The sequence below is a fragment of the Equus caballus genome, chromosome 23, assembly GCF_041296265.1.
Source record: "Equus caballus isolate H_3958 breed thoroughbred chromosome 23, TB-T2T, whole genome shotgun sequence".
NCBI lineage: Eukaryota > Metazoa > Chordata > Mammalia > Perissodactyla > Equidae > Equus > Equus caballus.
The window spans coordinates 21,475,250-21,492,563 of NC_091706.1; the positions used below are offsets into that span (position 1 = coordinate 21,475,250).

Sequence of the window (17,314 nt, forward strand, 5' to 3'; positions counted from 1 at the left end):
CACACACGCGTAATGGAATACTGCTCAGCCATAAAAAAGATGAAATCTTGTCATTTGTTACAACATGGATGGACCTTGAGGGTATTATGCTAAGCTAAATAAGTCAGACGAAGAAAGAAAAATACCATATGATTTCACTCATATGTGGAAGATAAACAAACACATAGATACAGAGAACAGATTAGTTGTTACCAGAAGGGAAGGGGTCGGGAGAGGGAGTAAAGGGTAAAGTGGCATATTTGTACAGTGATGCATGGAAACTAGACTTTTGGTGGTGAACATGATGTAGTCTATACAGAATTCAAAATATAACAATGTACACCTTGGGGCTGGCCCCATGGCATAGTGGTTAAGTTCAGTGCATTCCACTTTGGGGACCTGGGATTGTGGGTTCAGATCCCAGGCATGGACCTACAGCACTCATCAGCCATGATGTGATGGCGACCTACATATAGTGGAAGATTGGCACAGATGTTAGCTCAGGGCTACTCTTCCTCAAGCAAAATACAAGGAGGATTGGCAACAATGTTAGCTCAGAGCTAATCTTCCTTAGCAATAATAATAATAATAATAATAATAATAATAATGCCTGAAATTTATATAATGTTATAAACCAACGTGACCTCAATAAAAAATTAAATAAATAATTTTATAAAAGAAAACGCATGCAGTTCGAGTCTATAAATGGTTTTCACATTGTGTTCTTTATTTCCCCATATGGAAGAAATAATGGTAACAAATAAAACTTGATTTTATAGTGTTGAATTCTGAATGATGTATGCATTTGATAAGCCGCAGATTTATAGTTTTTAACCTTATCCTTATGGTATGGTTGGTGGCGACATTGATGTCATTTTGATCAGGTACGATGGTGGATATTTGTGCTTCAGGGAGGACCCGACACTCCTCCTTGTGGGAGGGAGGGGATGTGGCAGGAGTAGTAGAGAAAGCAGAAAGCAAAGGAGCAGAAGCCTTTATATCACTGAGGAGGTACTTCCCGGGGCTTCCTTCCTCCTTCAGGAACACCCACCTTGTTTCGTAGTGGGCCACATGATGCAAAACTACATGTGTGTTGGCAGCATAAATGTCTGAAGGAGAACCACGATGGGCCGAGAGATTCTGTGCCTGATACGTGAGTACTGGAGGGGATTCAAACGTGGGTAGGAAAGCTTATTCCTGTCTGTTTCACTTTGGTTGGAAATCCTCTATAATACCTCATTTTTGGATGCAATTTTATGGTGTAAAATCTCAGTTACAGAAATAATTGAATTTGGCTGTTGTAATTATGATTATTACTAGTTGATTTACACCTACCAACATGACTCCAAGGGGGCAGTTAGTTACACAACACCTGCAGCAAGCAGGCACCTGGAACTCTTGCCTTCAGTTTCCTGTACTTACGTTAACTTTTGTGGCTGAAATTCTCAGGTCACTGCACCCTGGGCTCAGGCAGCAAAGCTCTTCAGTAGAACCAGGACTGCCAGATATCTCTTCATGTGTGCACCTGTTGCTTGCCTATTTCATCCCTGCTCCTTCCTGAGAAATGACAGTCCCCCTCTCACCCTTTGAACCAAGATGTAGGGCTGGGTCAAGTTGAAGGGTTTTACCTCAACCACATCAGTTTCTTCTTCGGCCTCTAGAGTGATAGCTCCTGTGGGTTGGGTACTTAGGTCTCAGGCAGTCTGCGGAGTGCTTTGCATCAGTGACTCATTTCATCCTCATCGAGGTCTCTGTCAGGAATCAGTAAACCCCGGCCCCTGGGCCAAACCTGGACCCCCATCTGTTTTCATAGGACCTTCATGCTGGGAATAGGTTTTATTTTTCACCCAGCGTTATTGAGTTATAATTGACAAATAAATTTGTAAGGTATTTAAAGTGATGATTTGATATATGCATACATTGTGAAAGGATTCCCCATTGACTTAATCAACACATCTGTCACCTCACAATTTACCTTTTTTTTTTTTTTTTTGGTGAGAACATTATTCTACTCTCATAGCAAATTTCAATTATACAGTGTTATCAACTATAGTCACCAAGTTATGCATTAAGTACTCAGAGCTTATTTATCTTATCTTAAAATGTAAAGTTTATACTCTTTTACCAACCTCTCCCTATTTCCCCCACCCCCCAGCCCCTGGCACCCACTTTTCTACTCTGTTTCTAAGAGTTTTACCTTTTTTTTAGATTCCACACTGATCCCATGCAGTGTTTCTCTTTCTCTGTCTAGCTTATTTCACTTAGTATAATGCCCTCCAGATTCATCCATGTTGTCCCAGGTGACAGCATTACTTCTTTTCATGGGTAAATAATATTCCATTGTGTATATATACCACATTTTCTTTACCCATTCATCTGTCAGTGAACACTTAGGTTGTTTCTGTACCTTGACTACTGAATAATGCTGCTATGATCATGGGGGTACAGATGTGTCTTCAAGATAATGATATTGTTTCCTTTGGATATATCATATTTTTAGATGATTGATTAAAAGAAAAGCAAAACAATATTTTGTGACACACAAAATTTTTATGAAATTCAGATTGTAGTGTTTCAGTGGAACACAGCCATGCCCATTTGTTTCCATCTTGTCTGGGTTCCCTCACATTACAACAGCCAAGTGGAGTAGATGAGACAGAGACCTTGAGGCCACAAAGTCGAAAATATTCACTCTCTGGCCCTGTACCGAGGAAGTTTGCTGATGTCTCCTCTAGGTGGTTAGTTCCATTATTATCCCCATTTCACAGAGGAGGAAATGGAGGCTGAGTTTTAAGTTTGGTCATAACAATTTGTCCAGATGGTGAACCTGAGATCAGAAGTGTTGGACACAAAGTCGCTGTCAGAGCTTCTCCTGAAGGACAGGAGGCAGAGAATTCTGAACACAAGTATTTGTGAGGCAGCTGCTCAGCGCTGCGGTATCCCGTAAGAGAGTTGTTAGAGTGTGACCTCGCTCAGGACGTGCATGTGTGGGCACCTGCATGTGCTATTAAAGCTTAAGAGAGAACTGCCCCAGGAGGAGGAGGAAGTGAATATGATAAAAGCCCATCTCTGCTCTGGAAGCAGAGGCAACACAGTGCCAGGAGCATCTTGGAGGCTGCTGGTTGTCATCAAGTAGAAGAGTGATGGAGGGATAGTCACTGCTGTTGATGAGGATGATGGTGGCAGTTGTCGTTGAATGATGACAATAGTTTCCACCTAGAATAGAGCAGTTCTCTGTGGCTGGCTCATTTAAACATATCCCAAGAGTTACAGTTTGTTGAATGAATGGGTAATGCTCTGCCCTATTGGTGCTCAAGTGTCATTTTGCACATGTGCAGGAAGAGTTTGTGCTCCTGAGCTGTTTCATCATCGACTGCGACACAGATGGATTCTCAGCGTCACTATGCATGATGTGTGCATAACGAAGAAGTGGGAGTGTGCTCCTGTTGTCACTCTAAAGCCCCCTCCTCCTTTGGAAAAACATGGGAAGGACACTGTTCATTTAGCTTGGAATAAGAAGGTCTCAGTTGTGCTGAAAGGAACTGGAGCTCCTGATGCCTGTTTGGGGTCCTCATATTTCCACAGAATTAGTGGTCCTTTCCGCAATGCTAAACCCTTTGCAGTATTTCTTCCGAGTCTGAAAGTCTGACAAATTGGTCACACTTTTTTTTCAATGGAGTCCCAGAGGAGGGAGACATAAGAGAGGCAAATTCTAAGTACAGAAATTGCCCTAACATCTGCCAGAGCTACTGGCTCTAGGCTCCAACTGCTGTTCAAAGGAATTTGGGGAAATTTTTCATAGCTGTCAGCCAGAATGTATATGAGAAAGATCTTAACTTTATATATATATATATATATTCCTGAAATTGTGCTTTTTTCTTTTCCTATTATTCTTTGTGATGATTGGAGAAAGACTTCTGCATTCTAAGAAAAGCTACTAAGTCATGTTTCTCAAAAAAAGCCTATTTGTTTTACAAAAATTTCAGGACAGTTATTGGTTAAAAATAGAAAGTCTTTTTTTTTAATTTTCACCCAGAAGCCTGCTCAACTAATTGTTTCGTATCCCATCCCCATTTCTGGGCAAGGTCTCAAAGTGGAGATGAGGAAGTCTGTCTCTGCTTTGCAAACAGCTGTTCCTCTCCTGATGTTCTCACTGTTAACAAACTACCAAAGTGATAATACTCCTGGATCTGCTGATGCAAGAAGGGGCCACTGAGCTGCCCCATGGAGCCACTTGACTGGCAGGGGGCACGGTTGTGAGAGGAGCCCTACTGTTCTCAGTGCAAGTACATGCTCCTGGCATTTGGAAAGCGGATCTTTGCATTTTCTCCTTCTCTGCTACTCAGTGGTGTTCTCATTTCTAGCACTTACATGGCTGAGTCAATGCTTTCCAGCTGTCAACTTGAGTTGAGTTCAGTCTTCTCCATCTCCTCCTCCCATTGCCAACTCGTTCTTTCCTCCTCTTCTGATGGGAGTGTCTGTCCCAACAAAACAAAAGCTCACATTTAGGTACTGTGCCCTGTACACGTGCCAAAAACCCAATGGATCAGTCCAAACAGCCCTGGGAGGTAGCTGTGGCCCCTGGTGATGTCCCCTCTTCCAGAGGGAGAAACAGAGAAGCTAGGTGGCTTGCTCACTGTTGAAAGTCCCCTTCAGAATTTGGACACTCGTCCTATGGGGGATTTGGGGTTCCCACCATCCCAGGTACCCCTGACACTGATGCTGAAGCCTTAGTACCAGAGTAGAGATGGAACACAACATCTTCCCCTGTGGGATGACCATTTGCCTGGTCTGGTAAAGACACACAGTGGCTGTTCATGATGACACCATGCCAGGTGCTTCCTGCTCCCCAGATAGCTCCTTCCTCAGACATTTCCAACTCTGATTCTGATCCAAATGGCTGTCCCAGAAAAGAGTCATCCTTTACTTCTTCCCCCTTTCCCTGTAGCTTGAGAACAGGAAGACATGGAAGCTGGAATGTCAGAGACACTTAGCTGCTTGGAGAAGGGGACAGAGTCATCCCCACAAGGGGATTTCCGACCCTGGACATAACCCAGGGAGTAAATGCCAGCTGCCAGGTCGAACCTGGGAAGGCTCGTTTTCAGCTGGTGTGGACACATGCTAATGCTCCAAAGCAGAGCTTTTGACCCCAAACCAAGTGCCAGCACATTTAAGGATGACTTTTCCCCATCCTCTTGTTTAATGACTTAAAAGTTTAAATGATTGTCTTTCTCCCCTGGTTTGGTTTTCCAGAAGGTGGGAAAGAGAATTGTACTTACCTTTGTGGACTTGGTTATAGGGAAGATGAGACAAGGAAAAGAGCTGGGTGGTCTTCTCTCACCCCTTAAATCCTTTCTGCCTTATTCTTCTCCACTCCATCAGGACCTTCTAATGTCCTACATACTTCACTTGTTTATTTTGAATTTAGACCTGTTTACCCATGAGAATGTGTCCTCCACAAAGACAGAATTTTTGTGGGTTTACAGCTGCTATTATTTGTACATCTAAACCTGTGCCTGGTACCCAGTAGGTGCACAATAAGTATTTGTTGATTGAATTAATTGATCCTTTCACTAGAAGTAGCTGTTCTAACCAATCCCAGAGTCCCTGAATTTGTTCTCTATAGGACCAGAGGTTTTCAGAATATAAATCCTAGAAATTGCTGTCGTGATTCAGACTGTGGACCAGTATTTGATGGGATGAATGTGATGGCAGGGCCTGGCTGTTCTCCTTGACATCTGCCTCAAAGGTTGGGATCATCATTCCTTCATTCATTCAACCAGACAGGCAGAGAGTCAATCTTTTGTCAATAATTAGCTCTGAGGATAAAATGCTGAACAAGACATAGAGGTCCATATCCTCATAAATCTTGCCATGCAGAACTAGATCAGCATTTTGGGGGAAAATTATTTATCTTTTCAGCCTATTCCAATCCTGTGATGAAGCATTCTGTAGCTTTACTACTTGCTTTATAATGAAATTGTGCATCCAGAGCCTTAGGTGAGCTCTTCAAGGAGAAGCGTGCTGCCACAGTGGACTCTTCAGACCCAGAGGATGGGGTCGAGCTTCTTGTCGGCACAGGTCTCTGGTGCTACTTGTGGTTCACTATGTCAGAAACATGTGACACTTTTAACTTATAGGGAAATAATTTTTCTTCAATTGGTGACATGGTGTCAAGGATTCTGGATCAATATGAGAGAAAGACACAGTAGGGGTGTTTATGATGGTAGAAGAAAAAGGATAGAAAATTTCAGACTTGAAATGTGCCTTCTCCTGTTTTTCCTCCTGCTGACTCTCCTCCCTTCTCTGATAAGGGATATAGTGGTGAGTGCGTCACTAGTACTGCGTATTAATTTCTTCCATGGTCACATCTCAGGAAGTGGAGGGAGATGTCAGGAACTTAGTGACTTTTTCTGTATGACTTAGTGATGGCACATATGAAAAGAATCCAGAGTGTTGGTCTATTGTAAACTCAGGGTGAATCAACACTGAGATGAGATGATGGGGAACAACAATTATGTCCACAATGAGGCTGGTGGTGGTCCCCTCGCCTGAGTGGATGTGGCAGCCTCTGGGGCCCTGTGCTGGAGGAAATACAGAGTAGACAAGAATATACCCAGGGTGAGTACACTCAAAACTGTCCCATATGAGGAGCAGTTAAAAGAACCGGGGACGTTTGTTTTATTGAAGACTCAGAAGGACCATAAGGGCTGTCTTCAAATGATGGAAGGGCTTTCCATGTGGGAGAAACATCAGAACATTCTGGAGCCTCAGGTCTTGGCACACGGATGACTGGGTGGAAGGACTTCCTACAGTCAGGGGTAGTCAAAGATGGCTGCCTGGGGAGCTGCCTCTGAGCATCACTCACTGCCTGATCCCCTAGGAAGAGTGTGAGTCCTGATCTGTAGCCAATGAGCTCGGATTCCTCCTGAAGCCAGCCTAGGGTGCGGTAAGCAGATATGCTGACCAGGTCGAAGAGAAAATGATAGCTCTCGTTTGAGACCATCTTTTGTGATTCTCCTTTCCCCAATTTGCCTTCAGTCAGCTTTATTCTTCTGCTCCCTTTAAAATATCTTCCCATACCTGTTGACCTAACAATTCAAATTTTGGGAGTCTGTATTACAGAAATGAAATGTAAGTGTTTAATGATTTATATATCTTCTTTTGCGCATATCAAATACATAGAATTATATATAATTATGTATTATACTTATGTATAATAGAATTGTTTGAATTGATAAAATGTGGAAAAAACCTGGATGATTATTAAAGGGAAGAGTGGAGTGAATTCTAGTGTATCCATGGTATGAACTCTTATGCAGCTATTATAGACAATGAGTTAGATCTCCGTCTACCATCCTAGAGGTGTGGACAGAATGTAGATTTAAGTGAGAAACATAAGAGAAACATATAAATTATGACCTCATTTTGTGAGAATAAATTACAAGAAACAATCCCTCACCTACGCAATCATGTTGGCATGCTTTTGTGTAAGGATGGCGAGCAGTGGAAGAATAGAGAGGGAGTTGTGAACAGTGTTGGAGAGTTGGGGGTGGGGCAGGAACCTGAGGGACAAAAGGGGTAGGAATAAAGACAAGCAGAGTGGAAGGATGGCTCCTGCATCTGTCTGTCTGTCATCTGTCTATCTATCATCTATCTATCTATCTACCATCTTCATTGGTTGTGCTTAAACATGTATTAATTTTGAGGACTTTAATAAAAGATAGAAAGAAGAAAGGAAAGAAAGACAAAAGAAAAATTCCTTTTCTCTTTTATCTTATTTCCATTTTTTTGCTCTGTTGCTCTTGCAAAAAGTGTCTCAACCTTTCTATTTAGGACGACTCAGAGGTATTATAATAAACTGTTAGTTTTAATCTTTTAAAGGTAATGACAAACAAATTAAAATAAATCTTGGAGGTGTGTAAAGATAAAATATTTTGAATCAAAACTGAATTCCTAGATAATCATGAAAGATGAATGACTTGAGAATCATCTATATTTTTCTTCACCATTTCTTTGCTGTACAGGAGGTGTCCATTTTTTTTACTACACTGTGTGCATTTAGTAGGTTGATATTGCAAGTCAACAGTGGTCTTATAATTAAAGGTGTTAGAAATCCTATTAGAATTAGAGGTGTTCTAATTCTAAAAGGTGTTAGAATCTCATGAGTTGGTCATCGAGTTCCAGATATTTGAAACAATTAAAACATTCCAGAATCATCAACCTCAACCAGAATTTCAGTCTGCATAGTGCTATCTTGATTTAGACAAATCAAAAAGTTATAAAAGTGTTTATTTTCTTACAAGTGACTGCCTCATAGGCAGATCCTACTTTGTATATTTTAGTATTATCTGTGCATGGCTGCCTACATTTTTAAAAATCTCAATTTTAGTTCAAAGGCACCATCAATTTGGGAAAACTAGTCATGTGCAGTGACATTATTCCACCTCACAGGCTAAAAAATATTCCACTAGACAAAAAACCTGAATGGTGCTTGTGGGCAATTTATCTGTCATGGGAGGGTGGGGGAAGAATTGGAAGAGAAAATGTTATTGAAACTGTGACCTGGCGGGAATGAAGGAAGGAAGGGAGCTGTGAGGTGGGAAGCTGTACTCACTGACTAGAGGGCCTGTGTCCCTCATTGGCTCTGGGCGTCCTGTCCACCATTTTCTTTGAGTCTTGTTGTCGCTGTTGCTTTGTTTTCTTGGGCATGACATCTGCTTCTCCTGGCAGGTCACCCTCTCCCCTGCCCCAGCCCAGGCAGTGTGTGGGCTTCATGCTGACTTGCCTATGTGTGTGTGAGTCCACGGTCTTTTGCTGCTTTTCTCATGCCTTTTCTTTATGACGTTTCAGCTCATCCACCATACACCATGTGCTTTAGAGTGAAATTCTACCCACACGAACCCTTGAAGATTAAAGAAGAGCTCACCAGGTATTTCCCGTTTGTTTGTGTGTTTAACGTGCCCCTCTGCCCAGCCAGGGCCTCCAAGTCTCACAGGCCAGACGAGCTCCTGCCTAGGGCCGAGCATCGCAGTGAAGCAGGCGTCCACTCAGCATTCAGGCTTGCAGGGTTTCTCTTGCACTTAATTGTTTTGGGATTTTTCAAACAGTTGTCATCGGGAGTGTAATTAACTGTACAAGAAAGCAGTGGTTATGAGGAGGAGGTCCTCTCTGAAAATGTCTGACAGTGGGATGCTAAAAATAAACAGAAAGCGACTCCCTAGGATATGGGCGAATTCCTAGCTAGTGCAGCCCTAGGGCCTGTCTTTTGGGTCTAAGTTTCTCTGGGGGAGAAAAGATCCCCTGATAGAATGGACTGTTTGTCATCCGCCTTTCTCTTGCTAAGTGACCCACTGTAGGAGGGCCAGCTTCCCTCTACCTGTAGACTCAACTCTCACCATTTTCCAGTCCTCGGGCCTCCTCCCTTCTCCTCTCCCTCTGCTGGGCCCATGTTCAGTCCACTTTCTGGGGGGTTTGTTTCCGTGAACAGCCTCGGCCAGTGCAGCTGAGCAGGGTCCTGGGAGGGCCACTGCAATGGCTGGAGAAGCTTCCATGTGTGCTTAGTTCTTGACGAGGCTCCGATCAGGCGACGGCGAAGATCACTGGGCATAGTCCTCTCTCAGAATACTCTGCATGGGTCTGAATGCCGCAGAGAAGCAAATGCAGTTTGCTCTGATCGTCACTTGCAGGGAGTCATGTTGGGTTCTGGGATATTTTGCTTTCTTGTTATCCACGAGCATCCGGTAAAGCTTGACCTTAGTGGCACTGAGGTGACGTTGGAAGGGAGCACATGGCTCGGTTCTCTACTATTAATTTGTGTGCAGACGTTTAGTGAGCTGGTGCTTGGGGGCGGGGGCAGGGTGTGTGTGTGGAAGGAGGGACACGTAGATGGTGGACATCAGGACTGGTGTTGGTATTTTGCAATCTGGCCAGCTTGTTTTATTTAATTGATGTAAAATTCACATAAAATAAATTAATTTCAAAGTGTACAATTCAGTGGCATTAAGCACATGCACAGTGTTAGGCAACCATCCCCACTATCTAGTTCCAGAACATTTTCTCATCACCCCAAAAAGATAACCCAAAGAGACCCTGTTCTGTTTATTTCATATAAATGGAATCATACAATATGTGGCTTTGGCCTGCTTTAGGCTTGACAAATTTATTCATTTATTTCATAAATTTTTCGTCAGTTCCTACTATCTGCACAGCCCAGGGGGCGGGGGCTGTATGAGCGACAAAAAGAAAAAGAGAGAGATTTGTCCTGCCCTCCGGGTGCTGACAGTGTGATTAGGAAGGTCAAATCAAATCCAGACTAATGCCAGGCATTATTTTGTCAGGTCCCCAAACGGCTCACTTTTCTCATTTGTTCCTCTAAAATCTTGTCTGGAGGATAAAAATTGAATATGTGTCACAATATAAATTAAAGATGGATCTTTTATTGTCGAGAGAGTCTCGTTTGAAGGAGTATGAAGTTTTAGTTAGTAACCCTGGTTAAACACCTGTCAATTAAATTTGCTACCATTTCCTGCATTTGACTGAATCGCTAAGGTATGAATAGTGGAAAATTGCAAACGTTTTTATGTCTCCTAAGGCAATGAAGACAATGCCGTGTCCTTGCACAGGTAGAAATAGACTTTTCTTATTCAACACAGTCCTTAGAATTCAAAACGAATCTAGAATCTGCGGAATGTCCCTCGTACTTACGGTTTGAACCCTATCTTGAAAATGTTTAGTTTTTCTGTTTCATAAATTGTTATTTATTGTAAGATTAATCTGAAGTCTAAGAAGAATTTAATATATGAGAAATTAAGACCACATTCATGACCATGCTCAGGGGTAAAGAAACATTGAGAAAAGGCAGGTTTAAAAGAAGAAAACACCAAAAATACTCACAAAAAAGGATATTTGAAATCACCTTTCATGCTTTCTTTATCTGTCCTTTCAAGCAGTCATCTTACAGTTCTTTGGATTTCTATGGCTTTTGTAAATGCTGTGTAAAATTGAATGTAATCTACATACGTTGATTTTAATTTTTTTGGTAAGAGCCATCTTTGAGTTCCTAGTAGGTAGAGCAGTAGCATTAATGGTGGCACAGTAGTGTAGGCCCCTGGTTCTCTTGTGCTTCTGCTCCTTACTCCTTGTATGCAGAAGTGATACCAAAGCATGATGCGTTATTTATTTATTTAATTTGGTGGCTATTCTATTCAAAAATGAACATCTGGACATGAAGCCATTTGTAAGGCTCAGTGGATTATGCTGAATCCAGAATGACCCACAGTCATCTCTAGTGACCACTGATATGAGCAGGGACCCGAGCTCAGATGTTGTGAAACCTGATTTTCTTTTCTCAGGAAGCTTTCATCAAACTTGATTTCTGAGTTATGGGATTAGAGCCCAAACTTCTCGTTCATCGTAAATAGTTATTTGAATCTATTTTTCCCTACTAGACTCATCAAAGAGTGGAAAGGAATGCTTTTATGTTCAATGCATACATTCAGCAAGCATAAAAGAAACCCGGTGGCCTTTGGCCTGAGTGGTTTACAGTCTTTAAAAAAGAAAAGATTCGATCATTTCAAGTGTTTGTATCACACTGATATTCTGAATGGTCTAGGGCCACGGTCCTCAAAGCAAGGTCCCCCGACCCACAGCATCAGCATCCCCTGGGAACTTGGCCCCTGCCCTATAACTGGGATGGGCCCAGCAATCTGTGTTTTCATATGCCCTCCAGGAAATTTTAAAGCATGTCAAAATTTGAGAACCACTACTCTAAGGCAATTGGATTTTCAAGAGTATTAGTTTTGGGGGGCAGATTGTACAGTGTACACTTCAGTGGGTTTAGTATTTTCACAAAGTTCTGCCACCATCACCAGGGTCTAATTCCAGAACATTTTTATCACCCCAGTAGGAAACCCAGTGCCCAAGTGGTCATTCCCTGTTCTCCCCTCCCCCAGCCCCTGGTAGCCACTAATCTACTTTATGTTTCTATAAATTATCTTTTCTGGTCATTTTATACAAATGGAATCATACAATATGTGGTATTTTATGTCTGGCTTCTTTTCACATAGCTTAATGTTTTAAAGATTCATCCATTTTGTAGCATCTATCAGTATTTCATACGTCTTTATGGCTGAATAATATTCCACTGTATGAATATACCACTTTCTTTTATCCATTTATCAGCTGGGCATTTGGGATGTTTCCACCGTTTAGCTACTAAGAATAATTCTGCTGTGGACATTTGTGCACGAGCTTTTGTCAGGACCCAGATTCTGATTTATTTGGATCTGGGGTAGGGTCCATTAGTGTTGGTACTTTTCAGAAACTCCCCCAGGTGGTTCTAATGTGCAGTCAGGGCTGAGCACCTTTGGTTTAGAACCTTATTATTCAAAGTGTGGTCCTGGGCCTGCAGCACAGCATCGCCAGGGAGCTTATTATAAATGTGGGCTCTCATGCCCACCCAGACCCACTGAGCCAGAACCCACATTCTAACAAGATGTGCAGGTCACTCATGTGCTCAGTGAAGTGTGGGAGGCACTGGTTTAGGGAGCTGCTCTGGTCCTTCTCTACCAAGTGTGATGTTGTCCCTCTGCTCAAATGCACACCAAACTCCAGATATGAAATTTGTTAGTGACTGCCTTTATCCCCTGCACACAATTCCATACAAAGTTGGGGACAGAGAGTATCATCTGAGCCTCCACCATGTCCCCAATGCCCATCACAGGGCATGTGTAAAGCAGGTGAGATAAAGATTCATCAAATGAGCCCCTGAACCCTGCAGGGTGTCCAGTGTGCTTTAGGTGAACCAGCGCCCAGAGAGGGCAAGCTCCAGCGCCCTGGGGTGGCAGTGCCTATGTGATCTCAGCATGTTAATCACACTCTCTGGATGAGGTTTTGCACGTGGCTCCTCACAGGCTGAGTGAAGATCAGATTATTTCAGCACTAGAGGTGGTGACTGGGACCAATTGAGTCGTGTCCCCTCCCCAACCAGTGCTCTCCATCCTGACCCCGACCCCCTCAGCCTGCCCATTTCACTCATTATCAGGTCTGCCTGGTTCTGTGGGCATCTGAGTTTGCCATCCCTGGAGAGGGGAGAGGATGTTAAACAGATGACAGCTCTAGCTGTGAAGACACTGGCTTCTGGCCACATAACCAAGTCTTTCTGACATTGACTAATGCAAGTCTCTCTGACCCCGAGACTGGTCCCCATCTGACTGAGTCCCTTTCCTGACTCTCCATTTCACACAGAGCCTGGGCAGGATGTACTTGAGGTGCGGGTGGTGGTGACAGTGGCTGTGGTTGTCATCATGTGGGAGTTCCTGCCAGGGACAGTGGCTTCTGGGCCCTGTGGCTTTCCTTGGTCCTTCTCCCATCTCTTTGGAAAGGGCTAGCCACCAGCTTTGGAAGCTGCCGCAGACACTTCAGATTTTCTGGATTCTGAGGGCCCCTCTCAGGCTCCTCTGCTTGCCCTCCGAGGGGCTTGGCATGTCTCGGCCACTCCTCGGAGCTGGGTAGGGCTCTGGGGACCCAGGTGGATAGGCACGAACAAACCTTCCTCTTCTTCCAGGCCTCAGCCAAAACTGAGGGCGACTCTTTCCCCTTTTGTATTGCAGGTACCTCCTCTTCCTGCAAATTAAAAGAGATATTTTCCACGGCCGACTGCTCTGCTCCTTTTCAGATGCTGCCTACCTGGGTGCCTGTATCGTTCAAGGTGAGTGTGGCCGCAGCTGCCCACCCCACCATTGCACTGGACTGTAGAGCTCTGGCTGTTCAGCCTCCCTCCTGCCTGACCTGTGCCCATCCTGCCCGTGTCCATCATTTGAGGCCAGGCAGGGCTGGGGACTTAGCAGCAGAGCCCTACTCACCTTCCCTCTGAAGCCAGTGGGGTCCTGGGGAAGGCTGAGCTGGGATGGTCACAGGGGCCTCTGCAAGAGCAAGGGGGCCTCAAGGCCCCGTGGTGGAGCTCAGAGTCTCTCTTTCAAATGGGATGGAATGTGTGACTTTATAAGAAGCTCTGAGGGGATGTGGGGTGTTCTGTGCTCTGAGCTCCAGCCACCAGCTGTGGACCTAATGGGTATATTGATGAGGGAAAGTATGTCCAGGGAGATAGGTGTCAAACAGGTGTCATTTCAGACATTTGAAATGAAGTGTCAAAGCATTTATATATATATATTCATAGGTGAGGTATATGTACATATGTGTACATGGGCACTGTGTTTCATTCTTCAGCTTTTCTAGCCACGCAGCATGGCGAGGAGAGCACCAGGTCACAGTCTGTTGTATCTCGGTTTGAAGCTTACTTCTCATTTCCTGGAGATTTCACACCAGACAAATTATCTAAGCTCCTAGGTTTCAGTTTCTTCATATGTTAAATAGGTGATCCTTCCTCCTTCACTGCCATGTGAAGATTTCATAAGACTTATTTTCAGGGTTCAACGAGCCCCAGAGGGTGGGGCAGTGGGAAACAGCAAGTGCGTATGACTCAGAGCAGGCTACTGGATGTTTCCACCTGTAAGAAAAAGCGGTTTGAGGGAAGGCAGTCTCCAGGGCCTGAGGCAGCGCATCACCAAGGGGATGGCCTAGGAGCCCAGTAAAGAATGACTCAGGTGTCCTCTTCCCCTGGGCCCGTCGGGAGGCAGCTGGCAGCAGGGCCTATTTGGAGGGACCCAGGTGATCCAGCCATTTGTTGCATGAACGCTAATGATGTGTTTATGAGAAAAGGCGAGGGCAGGGAGGAGAGGCAGGCACGGAGAGGAGGGATGGAGAGAAAGAGATTACTCTGTGAGCATGTCACCCTCATAAAGGGTCTGGAATAACAAAGGAGCTTGTGATGGGTCACAAGCAAATCATGACAGTCTTCAGCCTATCACGGTTCCAAGCTTCATTCACAGCTTCAGAGAGACAGCCATCCTTGTCTTGTTGCCACCACTGTTGCCACCACTGTCCCATGGGATGCTCTGTGCTTGAAATAGTTCCTTGGACCTGTCTCCAGGCGTGTCCTCTCTGAGAAGTCTGAAGAGTGTGTCTGTGCTGCTTTGGCCTCCCCCTTGGAGCACCCTAGTGCTCTGTAGCAGATTTGGGCAGAGATGTTAAAACCCTTGGAGGTATTCACATTTAAAGTCAGAACTATAGTGACACTGTGATGAGAAATCATGCTTCCATCTGCCCCGGAGTGGAGTATGTGCTTCCGCGAGCCACCTCTCTTATATCAGAGCTAAGGGATGTTAAAACCCCATAGTTCTTCTCCTTCCCTGTGAAGACTGCAGATTCCTAGTTAGGGAGCACTGCCTTCCGAAAGGGAAAAGTGAATCGATACTAATCCAAGCAACAGACCGGCATATGAGGATTTCAGAACGCATTTAGGCATTAGTGAATTATGGTCAGTTCTCCAAGGACAAGCTCAGTATGGATCTGTAATGGGAAGCTTTCCATCCTGTTTTACATTTGAAGTAAAGCCACACGGGCTCCATCCAGACAGTTAGGGCCCTCTTTTATCCCTTATCGCTGTTACCAGTGACCACACACACAGATGCTATAGAGTTGGAAATGGACTGGCAGACTTCAAAAGGACCTTTCAGCACTAAAATACATCAGTATCCATGGGCCATTTGTAGCAAATCCAGTAAAAGCTGGATTCATTAAATTCTCTGATGCTCGGGAGATGCTTAAGCAGCACTAGAGAGCATTACAAATGCGGAGGAAGATCTGCTTTGTGGGATCTGCCTGTGCTTACAGAGTGATGGGAATGTGGAGCAAATGATGAGAAAGCAGGAGGCCCCGTGTTTTCACTGGCTTCCTATTTGCTGATGTTCTTTGAAAGAGCATGTTTTAAGCTTCAGCGTATTCTGAGTGTATAAAGAACAGACAGCTACCAAGAGTTTTGCCTCCTGTACGTGCTGGACACAACAAACATATTCGATGCATGCAATGCATATATTTTCTTTCATAATGCAAATTGCAAAACAAACACACAGAACCCCAGGGATCTATTTGTCTCCTCTCTTGCTAAAAATATCTTTCCTCTTCCTTCTACAAAACAGCAACATGGCAGGATTATTGTTCTTATCTCTCTACCTGGTGTGTTCAACCCCTGTGGCTCCTTGTGGGTATTCAGAACTCAGTTCAGATGTCACTCCCTCTCAGAAGTCTTCCTGGGTTACTAAAACAGCCTCTGCCCTGCACATTGTTCTTTCTCACACTCCTGCTTTGTTGTCTTTTAAGCAGTTGTATCTGAAATTACTTCTGTTGAGTTGTTTTGGCTTATTATGCATTCCCCGCTATGTAGAATCTAAATTCCACTGCTGCAGGACTCTGGGTGTCTTTTTCACTGCAATCTCCATGTCTGGCACACCGTAAGTTCTCCACTCAATGTGTGAAGTGAACCAGGGCACCTGCCTAAATTGCACCAACGTGTGCTTTGTTTTTATACTTGGGAAAGACTGGTTGGTTCACTACCACCTTCATTTATTTGTTCATGTGCTCTCCAAACATTTGTGGGACAGCCGCTAGGTGGCAAGCACTGCAGTGTAAGTCCCTGTGGGGGGTGGGGGTGGGGGACAGACAAGCACACAGGCAACTGTGATGATGTATTGATGTCTAAATGGAGGGACACACGGGTCCCTGCTATGACCTCAGGAGGGCCCCTGACCCAGCAGGGAGGCATCAGGGAAGACTCCTGAAGGAGTTGGCACCAAAGCTGTAACATCCTGTATTTCAAGTTCATTTGGAATGGGTCCTCTACAGAGCAGGGGAAATGCCATGGCCAAGCTTGCCCTTTGTGCTCACCATCACTCGATCACACTCATCCATTAGCTTCAACTTTTTGGATTTTTCTGACAGTTAAATTCTCTTAGAAAAGTGCTAGGGCCTGTTTCAAATTGTAAGCCATCCAATGTGCTTTGTGTCATTTGCCACAACTTTATCCTAAACGTGATGTATAGGAGAGAGAACCACAAGCTGCTTACTCAACTCCTTTTGGTATGGAAATAGTTAGAAGTCCTTAATCATTTATATAAACTGCCTTTTGCTTCAGAGTTTGAAATCAGAGTTAAATACAAGCTTTAAGGGACAAAAAAGCAGGGCCTGTGATGGGGGAAGCATTGACATTTACCTTGTGAGCAGCCCTGTGCAGGTTCCGAGACATTTCTTCTCTTAGATCTCTGGCATTTGCATTGTTTAGCAATACAAGTCCATCATACCTCACAGGTTTTCCTGGAAAGAGAAGTACCCCCCACAAACAATGCCTTCCCTCACCAATCACCATGCAAGCTGACACTTGCATTGAAGATGACCCAGTTTCGTATCAGTTGTCCCTTCCTTGTGGAAAATGGGATTA

At 44.1% G+C, this 17,314-nt stretch overlaps 1 protein-coding gene across 23 annotated transcripts in view; it reads left to right on the forward strand.

Annotated features, from left to right (window-relative positions):
- Nucleotides 1-17,314, forward strand: part of FRMD3 (FERM domain containing 3) — a 285,416-nt gene that overhangs the window by 176,888 nt on the left and 91,214 nt on the right. For 18 of the 23 annotated variants that reach the window (XM_001491733.7, XM_005604935.4, XM_070248388.1 and 15 more), the window contains 2 exons: nucleotides 8,833-8,911; nucleotides 13,593-13,690. In XM_001491733.7, the coding sequence (XP_001491783.2) occupies nucleotides 8,833-8,911; nucleotides 13,593-13,690 (177 nt within the window). Of the gene's footprint in view, nucleotides 1-1,020; nucleotides 1,133-8,832; nucleotides 8,912-13,592; nucleotides 13,691-17,314 lie in introns of those variants that run through there. The other 5 variants (XM_070248408.1, XM_070248397.1, XM_023627149.2 and 2 more) reach the window with 2 other exon arrangements.